The sequence below is a fragment of the Spermophilus citellus genome (assembly GCF_964194105.1).
Source record: "Spermophilus citellus genome assembly, chromosome: 11".
In the NCBI taxonomy this organism is placed as follows: Eukaryota; Metazoa; Chordata; class Mammalia; order Rodentia; family Sciuridae; genus Spermophilus; species Spermophilus citellus.
The window spans coordinates 112,091,828-112,108,526 of NC_138192.1; the positions used below are offsets into that span (position 1 = coordinate 112,091,828).

General features: G+C 33.6%; 1 protein-coding gene across 3 annotated transcripts in view; it reads right to left on the reverse strand.

Moving 5' to 3' along the window:
• Positions 1-16,699, reverse strand: part of ERBB4 (erb-b2 receptor tyrosine kinase 4) — a 1,081,463-nt gene that overhangs the window by 508,057 nt on the left and 556,707 nt on the right. For 2 of the 3 annotated variants that reach the window (XM_081261308.1, XM_081261306.1), the window contains exon 3: positions 1,897-2,083. In XM_081261308.1, coding sequence (XP_081117434.1) covers positions 1,897-2,083 — 187 coding nt within the window. Of the gene's footprint in view, positions 1-1,896; positions 2,084-8,824; positions 8,948-16,699 lie in introns of those variants that run through there. The other variant, XM_081261307.1, reaches the window with a different exon arrangement.

Here is a 16,699-nt window from a genome sequence, read left to right on the forward strand (position 1 = left end):
GTTCCTCTCTAGTTATGGACTATTCGAAATAGTAGAACTACAGTAGGAACAGTCCTAGTAGCCTAAAGGTAGAGATGGTTATATCCCTAGGGGACACACTGACAAACATGTACTTTCCCTCTGGGGACACCTAGTGTTAACGGAAACCTAGAAAATGGCAGGACAAGTTCCTCATTCTCTTTTAGAACAGTGGTCTATTTTTATTCTAGAAACCTACCTCTTCTCCACTCTACCTCACCTCACCTCACCTGTAATGGACCAGGGGAAGGTCAGTGGCAGCAGCAAAACAAGTTGTTATTTCGTTTTGTTTCACCAGGAAAAAAAATTAAGAGTATCCTTGTAAAGTAAATGTAAAAGCATATCTAAATAAGATAGTTTATAATGTCTTTAGTACATGGAATAGCACTTGGTGAACATCAAGCTCATTAATACTAATGTTAAACAGGGGAGTTAATTTACATATGTCTAAAGAGCATTCAACCATTAACCACTGTAAATGGCAGCCCTCTCCTTAACTGTGCATCTACTTTCCACAAAGATAAGAGAGAGTATGCAGGAAGCAAGTATGCTCTTCTAAAGGCATTCTGTTCTAATGCCAACAGAGCAAAACAATTTTAGGAGAAATACAAACTGTAACCACACACATACATATACACGTAAAACCCTGAAATCCTGACCTCAAAATTATTTGTTACAGTACTCTACCTACTTCTCATCTTCACTTGTTATTTATCTTGCTGCGAGTGTTTAAAAATAAAATCATTCAGCTTGAATGATTATCGTCTATGTAATGGTTTATTAGTACACTAAGTTGATATTGGGCAAAATGATGATATAAATGTATATTATAGCATCTCCAACACCTCTTAAGTCATTTTATACATGTTTCCTTCCAGGTTCTCAATGTGCTATTCTTCTGACACCAATCTAGGTGTCATTTGTCATTCAAATAAAAGCATGCCTATTCCACTCCTTTCTCTCTACAAAATGAAAAATAAATGAAAATTATTTGTATCCAGTAAGTGTAAAGAGGTTAACTAGATATTGTTCTACCATTTTGGTAACATACCTTTACTTAGAATAATGTTTCTCACTCAAACGTTAGTGATCAGAATTTCTAGATGGATATTTAAAATACCCATTGCTGGGTCCTATTCCCATACCTATCATTCAGTAGATTTCACGCAAAGGCCAAGAATTTCCATTTCTAACAAGTTCCCAGATGATGCTCTTTCTTTAAGAATGAGCTAAAACATTTAATATACTGTGGTACATTAGTTCAGTCAGATATCTTAATAATAAGCAGAGTTTTTACTTAGTGTGCAATTAGGTCAAGTCCATTAGTCCTAAACTTATATGACAAAAAAATTTACATAATTTTTTTGAAATATTCTAAGAAAAAATTACTGATAGCATTTAGTGAGCTACGAATAAGAGAAATAGAAATTGAATAAATTAGCTATGTTTTCCAAAATAAGGTGATTGTGCTAATAATGAAAGAATAGTTGAACTAGATAAAATGGCTTGGGTATTCCTGAGCTCTGACAAGACTGAGAGCTGTGGTGTTATTGCACAGATTTGATGATATGGTCTACTGTTCATCTGCGACCACCCAAAAACATTCTTAAACCTGCTTCATATCTGGGTTTTCAGTCACTGAGCATTTCCTTAGAGTGCACTTCTGTTCTGCTGAGATATGGTACTATGGTATCTCTCAAACTGCACTTACAAAATCTGTAAATAAAAGCAAGGGAATCACAAGGCATCATTACGCAAAAAATGAATAAATAGTCTATGTTTAAATGCTCTGCAGTGTAACTCTTTCTAACACATACTACAGTAACCACATTACATTGATAATGAAAATACATTTGCTATTTCTGATGTTTTTCTTACCTGTCAAGTTCTTTAATCCAAGTTCTTGTAGTCCAAAGTTTCCATCTTTTCTGTAGTTTAGAAATATTGCCAAGGCATACCGATCTTCATAAAGTTTTGTTCCACGGATGATGCGTAAATTCTCCAGAGGCAGGTAACGAAACTGGTTAAGAGCCACTAACACATAGCCTGTGACTTCTCGAATAGACTGAAAAGACACAAACAATAGTCTCTGTTAGAAATTAAAGTTAACTTGTCATTGTGTCTATGCAGTCATTTAGATAAAAATAAATAACTTCATTCTAATTTTCAGTTTTTAATTTAATATACAAATTTCCATATCACATTCTTATTCTGTTCCATATTCATGTTCATAATGAAATACAAGATAATAAAGGCTTGGGATCTCATTTGAAGGATAAGTGGTATTTCTTTCAAAAAGTTATGTATCAGCTTATAATAAAATAATGGATTTTGTTTTATGAGACATTCCTCATACTTGAGATCTGAAAAGAGTTAAAGGAATAAAGGTCTCATCTATTGACAGACTACACTGAGGTAAGGACACATTACTGAAGTCAGATTTAAAGTTAGGTAGTCAGTGTAGTTAGGCAAATCGGGTCTAATTTCATATCGAGTGAAATCTAAAATGGAGGCCATGCGGACAATGATTCTGGGAAACGCAAGACAACTCATGAAATGTTAATGAAGTCCCAGAAAGGCCCTAGGCCAAAGTCCACCCCAAAGAAATGTTAATGGAACCCAGGAAACTGCCCCCCAACAGATTTGGAGATAGCCCATCCCAAGAAGTGATAATGAAGTCCTTCCTGCCCAGATTACTTGTTTGGCCCACCTGTGTCCCAAGCCTTCCCCCTTACATTCCATCACCAAAACTATAAAAAGGGGAGACAACCACACTTCCATGGATTCCACCTCTTGGGGTCCCCTTCTTCCTCCGGGAGAAGTCTTTTCTGCTGTCCTTTAATAAACTTCTAATTTCTACTCTGACCTTGCCTCGGCGTGCTCTCTGGTTTTATTCTTCAACATGGGGAAGCAAGGACTAGTCACTGGCTAACAGCGGTAACATTACCATCAATCAAACTTTACTTAGAGAAGCAAATTGGTAAGCTTATTACAAGTAAACCAAGCTGCATTAGTTTGTAAATTTGGGGATAGATTAACAATGGCTATATTGGTGTTTAGTGCTTTATTTATCAAAGAACATTAGCCCTGCACATCTCTAGGGAACATATTTATAAAGAACATGTATCAAAAACTGATTGTTACCTCTAAATTCATTACAACAATTTTTATTTTTACTAACTACTATTTAAATTTAATTGTCTATGAGTTAATTATTTAAAGGGTTGTGAGACATTTTAGAGCAAAACATAACAACTAAAAGCTTTGAGTTTCATCTTAAGTTATAGTTTTCAGTAAAATGATCAAGATCATCATAACAGCTATGTACTTAAGTTAAACATTCTTTTAAAATAAAAATAATACAAGTATTAAAGTACTTTTTACTATTTAATACCAACCACATTATTTTAAACCTTTTTGATTCAGATGTCCTAGTGTCCAGTCTTTTTTCTTTCTTTCTTTCCCTCCCTCCCTCCCTTCCTTCCTTCCTTCCTTCCTTACTTCCTTTCTTTCTTTTTTTTCTCTATCTCTTCTCATTCCCTTGGTGATCTTACCCAGTTTCAAGTTTGATGCTGTCCTAGCATTTATCACTACACTCTCCCCTAACTGAAGACTTATATATCCAATTGTCTAGTAAATATTCTCATTTGGATGTTGAAGAGACTTTTCAGATCTTCCCTCTCCATTCCTATAGCAGACTTGCTCAGCTTACTGGAAGTCTATCCATCCTTTCTGATTTTTAGCCATAACATTCACCTTCTTTTATAAAGCAAATGTGATCCATCCTATTTATTTCACATTCAAAAAGATCCGGTACCACTCTCATCCACAATTACCACCCAACCCACTACTGTTCCTCATCAAGATTATTGCAAATAGTTCTTCCTGTGTCTACTCTTTTCCTTTTAAGGTGTATTTTCAGTCAAAGCTAGAAAGGATCCTCTTAAAATATGAATCAAATCATGACACTTCAATGTATTTCTTGAGCACTCTGGCCCTTCTCTGACTAAACCATTCACCACCAGTCTACTGGGTCAAGAAAAACACTTATATGGAGTCTGTACTCCCTTCTCCCTAATCATACTTCAAACCTCCTGATTCTTCAAGCCTTTATCCAAGGCCTTTGAGATCACCTTCCCCCTCCTGGCTCCCCAGTAGTAAGTAGTCTGTGCCACCAAGGTGCACAAATCTAAGAAGAAAGGGTGGTATTTATATATGTCTAAAGATAGAGAATTCAGATGGTGGCTAGGTGGGAACTCCTATTCACTTGCAAAAAAGACCTCCTGCAGTGTGGAACAAAACTGGATTGAAAAGAATCAGTTGGAGGCTCATTTCTCCCCACACCACTGCATTCCTAAGGAGTCAAAAATCCTAATGTTGTGCCTGGGCTAAATTGATATAAATTTATACCTGTCAAAGTGGGATGATAAAACACTTAATTTAATAATCACTTATAACAAAAAAATAAAACACAAAATATATTGGACTCCATTTATACTTTACACCTGGTCTCCCAATTCTTAGGTATAAGCATGCTGCCAATAATCACCTAGAAGCATGAATCTTAATGAAGCAAAATGGAAATGAAGAGGCAAGGAATGTTTGAAATTCCTAAAATCTGGCATCAGATGAAAACTTTGAGTCACTATGGATATTCTTGAGACAGTGTCTTAGAGTAAAAAGCTGAATAATGAAGGCAAAATAAAAGGGAAGAAACTCAGCTGCAGAATGCATTGCTTGGAGGCCACTATCTGCTTGAAATTGCATGTGCCCAGAGAGCACTACACCACTATAGCTCCTCCTTCAATCACTGTTCCATTGAATTTTTACCTCTTCTAGTTCTTAGAAGAGGGATCAAAATATGTTGTGACATCATATGGTCTCAAAAGTACAATTCATTCATTTATTATAAAATAACTTATCTTTTAACTTGTACACAATAATTATCTGGTCACTAAGGTAAATGTTGGTAAATGAGGTTATATCATCAATCTTCTACCTAGAATAAGTAGAAAAATCCATCATTCCTGCTCATATTTCTCCAACCCCAATTAAGAAGTGACTCTTCTTATCAAAAACTGTAAAAACCCATTCATATATTCCAGGATGGAGGAAGATATAAATGGTTTTAGAAGAAAGAATGCAGGTAAAGCACACTCAGGCAAGAAAAGGTTAATGAGCAAAGAAGCAATGTTATTAGCAGTTGTGCAGCATTTATCAGAGGGAGAAATCTTTCTAGATAATAATTGATAAAGATGCTCCACTTGATAAGGTTTTTGTACCACACATTAGCTGCAAATAACCTATAAATATAAAGAACTCTAATACATATAATATGTACAATCCAAGAACAATACTGAACACAGAGGAGGATCAAATAATACAGAAGTGGAAGTTCCAAGTACCCTTAGCTACAAGAAAAAAATAAACTGCAACTAAGAATAACTTTGCTTTCACATATTAACACATTTATATTTGATTTAATTGTTTTATAAAATGTATACACTTCTCATTTCAGCATGTGCATTAAATTATAATTAGAAACACTTTTGTTATCTTTATGGAGTCACATGAGAAGCAATACCTACTCCTTTGTAGAGATTTCTGTACTGAAGAGATTGGTTGTTACAGCTGATGTTTGTGTCTCTTTCATTATCTGTTCTCTTTATTACTCTCTGGTATTGCAAAATGGCATGTATTGCTTAAATGTTAGCTCAACAAATATCCTCATCATATGTACACTGGACATCATTCCATGTTACTGCTGTGAATGCATGCATGAAGGCCATTTTGAACAAAGCCACCAGTATGAAGACCCACGTTAATTACTGGATCATAATGATGGTGAATAAGTGAATCACTTTATCTCTGACCTCCTTATTGCCTACACACAGAAATAATGTAAATAAAAGGAAACAAAAGATGATCACAAATCTCTCAACCCCAGATTTGTTGCTCTAATCTCTTATATCTAGGGGATCTCATGGAACCAAAAGATTTTTAAAGAGTTACAGCAGATAAATATAAATTTCTAATATCTAAAGGCTCTGCTTTCTCTTTTCTAGTATCCATAGTCACACTTTTTCCCCATGAACAAATATGTTGAAATAGCTCAAAAGGAAACTCTGCTGCAGAACGTGAGTCGCAATGTTCACTGACCACAAATAAAATGATAGAAAACAGTGATGGCAGGATCACTTAAATGCTGAAAGAGAGTCAATAACATGGGTTTAGCTAATATTGGCAGATCTGGATAAGAACTTGAGCAATATCTAAGAGTGTAAATTAAGTGATACAATATTTGATAAGGCCATGCAATCATGTCAAATACTCATTGTTACTCTCCTTTCAGCTATTGGAAAGAATCTCCGTAACACTATTTTTACCATCTCACAAATTTTATGAAAATGATAACTTTAAAAGAATAGATTTACCAAGGGTAAATAATGATAAGAAATGCAGGCTTCTCTTCCAGACAAAGCTATTCTCAAAACCTACCCTCTGTACTTATTAGTTTTGTGGACTTGATCAAGTTGTTAAACCTCAATGGTCCTCAATGTATACCATGTTTGAAAATGAGATACTAATATGTCTATAATAAAGCTGTACTAAGGATTGAACAATATAAAATAGAGTCTATCAAATAGTAATATTTAATAGACGCTAGTCATTACCAATATTATTTCTGATAATAGTCAGGTAGATGAACTATCTGGGAAGAGCTCAATGAAAATAAAATAATTATAATTACATAAGAAGCATTGCTAGTAATCTCTCTGTTATGTAATCTTCAGTATATTTATATCATACCTCTGCAATTTGTACTTTATTCCTGAACTTCAGGAATGACTCTATACTCTTTTGTGACTATGTTATAGCTCTCAGTATAGACTCTGGCATTGAACGGATATTCAATAATGGCTGTTGAATGGAGTAGAACTGAGAAATGGAAAGCAATGCTCAAGGTCTTTGTAGATTTTGTTTTTCACAGAAAATGATTTTATGAACTTGCAACTAATAAAAAACTTTGCTTGAACAATATTATCATGATCTATGCCCAGGGATCGCAGCAGTAAATAGAAATATTTGGAATGTCTAGGCTAAGAGATAACATTGACTTTGGTTCCTGCTTACTAACAGTTTAGTCCAGAAACTCTACCTATTTTAACAACCACATCTTCCTCTACATGGGTTAAGCTTCTGCTCAATGAAACTGATTGATTCCTATTGTCAGTGTTTGCTCCTACAGATGCTTTGTTCAGGAAGTGAACACAACTGAAGATTATTAAAACTTTAAATGCTGAGAACTCTTCTAAATTAAGAGACAATTTCTTTTTCTTATGGCATCTGATAATGGAAATAAAGAGGTATGGGAAAATGAAAGAAAAATTATCAACTTCCCATTCCATATTAGCAATAATCCCCAAAAGAAAAAAGAACACAAGAATTTTTTCTAAGTGTAAAGAAATTTAATAATTATTTCTTCCACTTATAATATTTAAGGAAAATTGTGAAATCTACAGTTATAAACTTTCTGAGATTTTCAAAGGTTGTCATTAAAAGATCAGATGAGATTGTATTGGTTCCTTAGGTTATCTTTGTACTTACAGATTATTTCTGAAAAGTCCAATTCTATTATTTCTAAATTTGTATTTCATTTAACAACAGTTTAAACAACTAGTAATATTATTTTATTTGCTATAACTACCTTATTCTTTTCATTGTTGTTAGTGGTTTTCACCAAACTAGTCATTAGTGGAAATAGATAATAGCTCTGCTAACATTCCTTTATCTATCTTAAGATTTAAGTGATCGTGATAGCACACAAATTTTGAATATTTAATCAGCATTTAGGTAGAATTTTACAAATATTAAAATCAATTATATATTGTGTAAAATATAAATGTGTAAATGTGTAAAACTGATTCCTAGATTTTTTTCCTATTCCAATTATGTAGCAAATCCAAGTTTAAGTTATCTTTCTTTGTTATAAACATCTCTTTTTCAAAATATAACTTTTTTCTATTGTAAAAACCTTCTGCAATGAGTCCAAATAGTTCTGAATTCTAAATTGCTACTCTTTTGTCTTATGTACTCATATCCAATTAGTTATCACCCACAAATTGTACTAATACATTCCATCAGTGAGGACATCCACAGACATAAGAGTGATTGTTTTAGACAGTAGACCACAGATTAAATAAATACGTAGTATCACATAGAGGAGTAAGAAACGGAGAACTATGGTGGCAGTGAGGGGGATAAATTGGGGTGTGGGCAGAAAGTCCCTCTGCTAGTAATGACAACAGAATTTATGTGTTGTCTGAGGGTGACAAATGCTGTAGAGAATTGCAGCCTCTGTATCAGTAAGGTTTTCCATTACGTTTCCCTAGACAATTAATTTCTGTCCCTGCCCCTCCTGGCACAGCTGGGAATAACTAAAGCAGAGAATGTTCTTAACTATGACATAATATTAAAAAGTTTACCAGAAAAAAATAATAAGCTTATAACAAATATCACATATTCCTGCTCTTACAGAGATAGTGCATTTTGCTTTGCATTCTGATTTCCATTTGTCCACTGTTTAAAACTGTTTATACCACCCTAGCAAGCAGGACTCAAAGTCTAGTCTAATTAAATTTGGAAAAATAGACTGATGTGAGATATCATATACCTGACTGCAGTAGACTAGAATTCATGCTCATTATACATTCATTCATCACAGGCCACATAGCCAGTTCTCAGCTTCTCATTTCTTTGCACTAAACACCTTTAGACCCTTTGAAAAGAGGAATACATAACTTACCTCTCCAGAAGTACCCATTATTTTCTTTGAACTCTGTATTTTACTGAGTTGACTAGAGAATTCTTAATAGTCCTCCTTTAGAACTACATTTCCAATTTCCCTTCATCTCCTGACCACATGTAGACTATATCTCTTCTGTATCACAGACTTGTTAGGCTAGAGTTAGGTTTGTTAAATTAAATTTAGACTTACCACTTCCTCCCTACTTTGAACTCCAACATAGTGAACTGTGACCTAACTTAGGAAAACAAACTGCAACAAATAATTTATTCCTGTAAAAAGTCAGTCCCTAATATTATATAAAATCATAATGTCCCAATAAAATAAATAAAAATAATAAAAAGGTAACCAAGTCTTAGCCAATCATAGTAGGGTACCAACATATCAGACTTCATTCACATGAGGAAATGCCTCATCATACCATGCTCAAATAAAGCAAATATCAAGCTACAATTAATTTGCTTCTCTAAGGCACTTCCTTTTTCTGTCTATAAATAATGCCTGCTCATATTTCTGGGTGGAGTTATTTGAACCTCTTTCTGGTTCTGAATGCTGCCTGATTCATAAATCATTCTTTGCTCACAAAATTCTGCTATTTAATTTGTCTAAATGTTTTAATGGATTACACAAATTGTGAGCTTCTGTAGATATATTTAAATAATCATAGACATGTCTCAATTAAACCTGTATTCCAAATTTTAACAATTTGTGATCATCTGTAATATTAAATTCATGCTTATTCTATCAAATATACATATTAAATGCCTCCTAATGAATTTCACTGAACTTAGATATGCTGCAAAAATGAAAAAAAAATAGTAAGAATACATGGAGATATTTGAGTTAAACTGTTTAAGTAGACAACATAAACCAAAAAGAAATTTTTAGTTGTCAGCACTTTCATACAAATGAGGCTACATATGATTCGAACATTATAATATTATTATATTGTACATGTGTTGATGAATATTCCCTTCCACAGAGAAAGTGTTAGCCCAACTCAGTCTAGTGATTTAATCCATGTGCTGCAACCTGACAGATCCTGGGTTTGATACTTGTCACTGATTTTGTACAAGTTGAATCCACAGAAGATAAACTTTTTTTATTGATCAAATTTTTGCATTATTGATATCATATTATTGCATTTATTGATCAATTTTTATTGCATCATATTATTAATTTTCAACTTTAAAAATATTTTGTGTAGTTTAGGCATGTTAAATAATATATGAGCATACATGTTTGATATTATAGTTGATATTAATCAACTATAGCATTACATAGTACATAATGCTATAGACTATTATGAACTGAAAGTTAATCTACCCCCTAAATTCACAAGTTGAAGCACTATGCTCCAGTACCTCATATTGTGACTATGTTTGGAGACATGATCAAGTTAAATTGAGACCATTAGGGTAGGCCCCATTCCAATGTGACTCATGTCCTTTAAAAAAAAAAAAAAGAAGTTAGATCACAGACAGGCACCAAGGAAAGACCATGTGAAGCCACGTGGAGAACATGGTCATCTCCAAGACAAGGAAATAAGCCTCCGAAAATACCAACCCTGTGAATACACTGATCACATATGTCTAGGCTCCAGGGACTGTGAGGAAATAAGTATCTGTTGTTCAAGTCACCCTGTCTCTGGTTCTTTGTTATGATTACCCAAGCAAACTAACGTACTGCTTATATCCTTATCTTGAAATTCAGTAGTGTTCCATTGAGTCAACTATTTAATCCTTCTGTGGCTCAGTTTCCTGACCTATAACATGAGAACAATTGGATCTCCAAATTCTAAGATTATTTTGAAAAGTGAATTCCTATATATTGCTTAACAAAACCCAGGCTCATAGCAGGCCCTCAGTATCAACCTTTATTGTTTTTCTGAATCCAGAATCTTAACTTTTATCCAATGGGTTGCCTCTGTTTGCATAGAAAAAAATATATATATAAAATATATATATATATATATATATATATATATATATATATATATATATAACTTCTTTTTCTATTTCTAAAGGGATAACTATGAATCACCAGAGTTTAGAGGAGAAAACTGCTTGGTACCATTTCAACTGACAATTGAAAGTGACAGTTTCATGTCTGAGGTCTTTTCAAATGTGATTTTTTCCCCCCTCTCAAAATTTAAAACAAGGAAAATGGGCCTTCATAAAATGATGTCTGACAACAGCTGCCTCTGCTGAAAAGCATATGGGACATGGCCGTTGAGGATTCAGAAGCTAGAGGTGACTGCTTCTGTGACTAGTCTGTTGTTATTTTTAAATGAAAAGGGTGAGCAATTTCAGAAATCAAAAGCCAAAGTATCAGGCTTGCATTTGACAAGATGCCAAGATACACTTTAGTATCTGTCTAATACTTGGCCATAAACACATAAAACAAAAGCCTTAATTAATTTATAAAGAACAAACACTTTCTTTAGTTATCTCCAATGACAACAAGGTCTGATGTTATTACGGTGCTCTTAATCTTCAACTTAAAACATATAGAGCATGCTTTCTATGGACATTTGTGGGAAAAATCACAACTACAAATATAACATAAGTTGAGACCAGGGACATACAGAAATTGATCTTTGTATTTAAGTATCCTTATATTAATCAACCACTCCTAAGTTGTCATTTAGTGTTTCTACTAATTATTTTAGCTTGCACTTATCTTGTATTTTCTGTATGTGAGGCATTTTTTTTTAAAGAGAGAGAAAGTTTTTAATGTTTACTTTTCGGTGGACACATCTTTATTTTATTTTTACGTGGTGCTGAGGATCAAACCCAGCGCCTTGTGCATGCCAGTCGAGAGCACTACCACTTGAGCCACATCCCCAGCCCCATGTGAGGCATTTTTTAATTGTATCTTATATCACTTAGTCATCACATCACTCTGAATGTTACTGAGTTTCACAGGTGAAAAAGCTAAATAAAGTGAGAGCACTTACACAAAGTCACACAGGTGAAAAGTGAAGGAGAAAATATTAAAAAAATACTTTTTATTTTTTTTAATAAAAATTACCACTAGGAAAAAAAACCTTCTGAAAATCTTGTTATTCTGGAGATCTAAATCCTAATTTCTTTCAAAATGTGGGAACAGTTACTCCTGTGTTTAAAGTAATATCCATTGTAACATGATCTAAAATTGTGATTTAGGAATAACACTTTCCAGGGTTTCTTTATGGCAAAAATATGAGCTTAGCAAGAGCATATCTTACAAGTAACTCTAGCATGCTTCACATATTTTTAAAGACAAAATCTGCTACAAATATACACAGTAAAATGCCTTTAAAGTCTTTAAACCGGCATTCTCTTAGGTAGTAGGAAAGTAAGGATCTTTTCATACAGATATGTAGAATCAAATGGGTTCCTATGCAAATACACGATGGAATATGACAAAACCATCCTTACATAAAGAATTAAAAACATCATTACTAACAGGTCCATCAGGAATAGAGATAAAAGACACCTGTGCTTCAAACTTCAGAGTTCCTCATTTGTTGCATGACCACATAATTTTACTCTGCTGAACATGGGTTTTCTCAATTAAGACAAACAAAAAAGCAAAGACTAATTTGCATAAAATTTGGAAAATAAACAATATCTGAAAGCAATTACCACATAGTAGGTATTTAATACATATATGCTTGACTTCCTTTCCTCCAAAAAGTTCTTAAGGCTCAATGTCTCAGCATCATCCACTCACCCACCTATCCATTCAACTATTTATTCCTCTATGTTTATTATTCCCCTACTATGTGAAAGACACTATTCAAGGTCTTTGAAGACCTAAGGGTTGGAAAAATAATACAACAGACATAATCCCCACTTTATGGAGAATGGTTACTTCTTTCATTATTTCCAATCTTTTTCTAATGACAAGATCAGTGCAAAGAAAACAAGGTTCCCCTGAGAAAGATTAATAATGACTTGATAGTTGACTCCTGCATATTTAATATTTCAAATATACATCATTTGTTTTAAGATTCAAGTCCCAAACATGTATTTATCTTGTTATAAAATTATTTCATATTCTGTTACATATCATCACCTTCAACTTTTGAGCATTTATAGTTTTTTTCCCACATGATTTCATACTGAGATATGCACTTATATGTGTGCATTTCTGTGTGTTCATCAGTTTCAAGTAAACAACTTCATCATCAAATATTTTCTTCAATTTTTCTCTTTTCCTGGAATTTTATAGTGAAGACATCATTATGGTATCTTCTGAGACAGCACACACATTATTTCCAAGGTAAAAATAGATTGATCTTAAAATATCTTCTTAAAATGCTGTTGTCTATTTTGGTTTCACTCATTCACAAATTGTACTTTGGGTGTTTGAGAAGGTATGCTTTGTTCTGAGTGTTAAAGATATATAAAGCATGACCTTGACCCTTAGAAGGTAACAACCATTGTGGAAGATAGACATGGAGGGGGGGAAAAAGGGAATAAAATGCTTAAGATGCCACAGTGGAACTGTCATAAGGACCCTGGACATTAGAAAGTAGTGACAAACATAATGGGGCATGAACAGCATCCTGTGGATATACAGGGATGAAGCAGAAACTCTGCCTGAGGAACATTATTAATGAAGGAAAATTTTGTTAGGGTATTAGACAGTTGCCTAAGACCTGAAAGGTGAAGTGTCCCCCAGGGATTTGGCACCTAGACTGTGATCTTGTCACACTAAAACAAAACAGGATTTCATAATTCTGGGTCTGGAGCAAGAAAGTATACCAGATTGAAGTGTCTGATCATACCAGATAATGAGGAAACTATCAAAAACTATAAGGAAATCACAAAAGGACTTAGAATCAATTGGGAGAGATATTTTGTGGTCAATGATGAGATATTTGAATTTCAGAACTGTCAATCATTATAAATAATCAAACCCATCAACTATATCTGATTTCATAATAATATTATATGATATTAAACTGCTAATTTTATTTTCTTAGAAGAAAATAATGAAATACTGATCCTTTTGTTAAACATGAACTGTAGCACTGAATAACAAAATAATAAATTAAAGGGAGTGTCTTAGTCTATTTGGGCTTCTACAAAAACCCATCACAGACTGGATGTTTTATATACAAGAGAAATTTGTTTTTAACAATTTTGGATTCTAGGGAATCCAAGATAAAGGCAGTGGAAGATTGAGTGTATAGTGAAAGCCCATTTAATGGTTCACAGAAGGCCATCTTTTTGCTGTGTCTTCATATGGCAGAAGGGATAAGGGAGCCCTCTGATTTCCCTCTAATAAGGCACCCATCTCCTTCCTAATAACCTTGCAATGACCAATACTATTCTTGGTCAATAGGTCTCAACATAGGAATTTTGTACGGACTCCAGCATTCACTCTTTTTAAGGCAGAAATATTTATAAAATATTCCAACTAAGAAGTTAAATCTAAATGTCAAAATTAAATCAAACTATATTTGTCAATTATTTGTAACAAATGAACTTTACCAATTTAAGATACCGTAAAAGGAAAAGATTGGGAGCTACAGGGAACTATTTTCTTCACAATTTTCCTCAAAACCTTAAACTTTTCTAAAATACAATTATCTCTTTTGAAAACTGGTGCATTACAATTCTGAAATTTCCTATGAATTAATGGCTCTAAAGAATTCAGCATCAATAGCTAATAAGAACAACTATTAGAATAGGGAAAATGGTTGGAGGCAATTCTCAATGGAATTTCTGCATGACTTCTATCAGTTTTTGGTCAGGACTAATTTTTTTTTTTCAAGAATATTCAGATACTAAACCAGCCTTGGAAGGTAGAACATTAGCTTTCTCATCACAGAAGGCAAATTGGATAGCAGCCCTCTCTGTAACAATCGTATTTTGTGAGCTCAGTGTTCTTCAATTGTAACACAAATTCATCTTGCATAGATGTTGAACTTTTTCCTGCTTCTCAATCATCCTCATGGAATTTGTCCCCAGGAGTAATGTGAACCAATGTAAACATGAAACCTGCTCAATGCTGTGTCATGGAGTTTCATGCCTTCTACCAACACAAGTGACAGATAAACGGGTTAGTTTGAAAATGGGATAAAATCTCAGATACTTGATGGCCCCCAAAGATAAGATGACATCATGTTCCTCCTGCTACAGGAACACTACCTCCTAGGGTTGCATCAGAGGGATTAAACATGGGTATAATGAACTCAGCAGATCTAACTGCCAACTTGTTGGAAGTGCAGAAAGTAGGAAAAACATATTAAACTCCATCGTGAATATGTATGATACAATTAACATTCTTCAATTAAAATAAAACAAGCTCTGCAAAATTACTTATGTTAAAAAATAAGTAAATAATTTCTACAAAGTAACGGTGATGATTACTTTAGAGAAGAAAAGCATTTGACATTAGGAAGGGATTTCTGGGAAGCTAGTCAAGTTCTATTTCTTAATGTAGGTTGATATTTACAAGGGTGTAAGGTAAGCCTTTCAAACTTCTTAAGCTATACATTTGTTTTGTGGACTCTTTAGTATGTGTGTTATATTTGCAGTATACAAATACAAAAAAAAAAGTTATTGTATATAAAACAAAAGGAAGGACATAAAGATGTCCCTTGATTTCTACATCTCACTATATAGGAAATGTTTGATACAGGAAATTAGGAGGTAAACAATTTCAGGTTGCATAGTATTCCTTTCTATTAATTTTTTTCAGCTCAACTGAATGCATTAATCAGGAACACTCATACAGAGAAAGTCTAAGACCCCTGAATGGAAAATGAGGCAAGAGGGACAGGTGACTCATTTGAAAAGGAAAGGTAGAAATTCCAAAGATCATGCCACACAATGGTGAGTTAGTGGCACTGTGTACAGGGAAATTAGGCTGTAATTTGTTTTGTTTGTGCAATTGTCTACATGAATGCAGTGAAAAAAAAAAAATGGGGATTGGTGGTAAGGGTAGTGGGGAGAGAAAAGTCAGGAAATTCTTGCCAGGTAAGAGATGACACAAGAAATGAATACCCCAATGACAGGGCTAATATCCAAGTGGTATTTTGGAGGTAGAATAATAAATACATTAGTAATTTACTAGCTATGAGGATTAAGAAAGAACAAGACATAGAAAATGCCTGAAGGTGCTGCTGGCATCTAGTGGACAGAGATCCTGGAGGTTGAAAGAATGGTCAGGTCCAAAATGCTAATGCCAAGGGTGAGAGAACTTAGAATAAACTTACTAATTTGAGGCAACTGTTTAATTTTATTGATTGTAGAGTTGCCTTTGGGATTTTCTCGAAGGAAATGATTATGATGATGATGATGATAATAATAATAATAATAATGACAACATTGTTTGCTAGTATACTATTATGATAATCAATAAGATATTTATATAATTTTAAGAAAATTTACATTAGTATTCTTATAATAATATCTGATTCCTTTTTTTGTTTGTTTGTTTTGCAGTACTTTAATCAAATTCATAGCCAGAGCAAGCACTCTGAGATATAGCCCCCAATAATATCTGTTTTCTTGAACTTAACTTATCACTATAAAAATATAAGCAGGCAGCAACATAGCTTGATAGACTGATAGAGACAGATGAATGGAGGTAGGTAGAGTATATGCATAAATATGTATTAATATGGGTAAATTGTACAGAAATAGGTATTCATCCCTTGTTTCCTTCCCCCCTTTCCCTCTGTCTCTTCTGCTCTGCAACTTTATAACCTTATTTTGTAGTAGCAAAGCTTTCTACATTGATGTTTTTCCCATTCTCTGTTTAAAAGCTTGCCTAACACTACTTGGGAACATTAAGGCTAAGATGTTATTATAGCAAATTTATATTTTTAAAAATGTCAGACATTTCTGTTACCCATTCCCTTTTCTCTCTGAG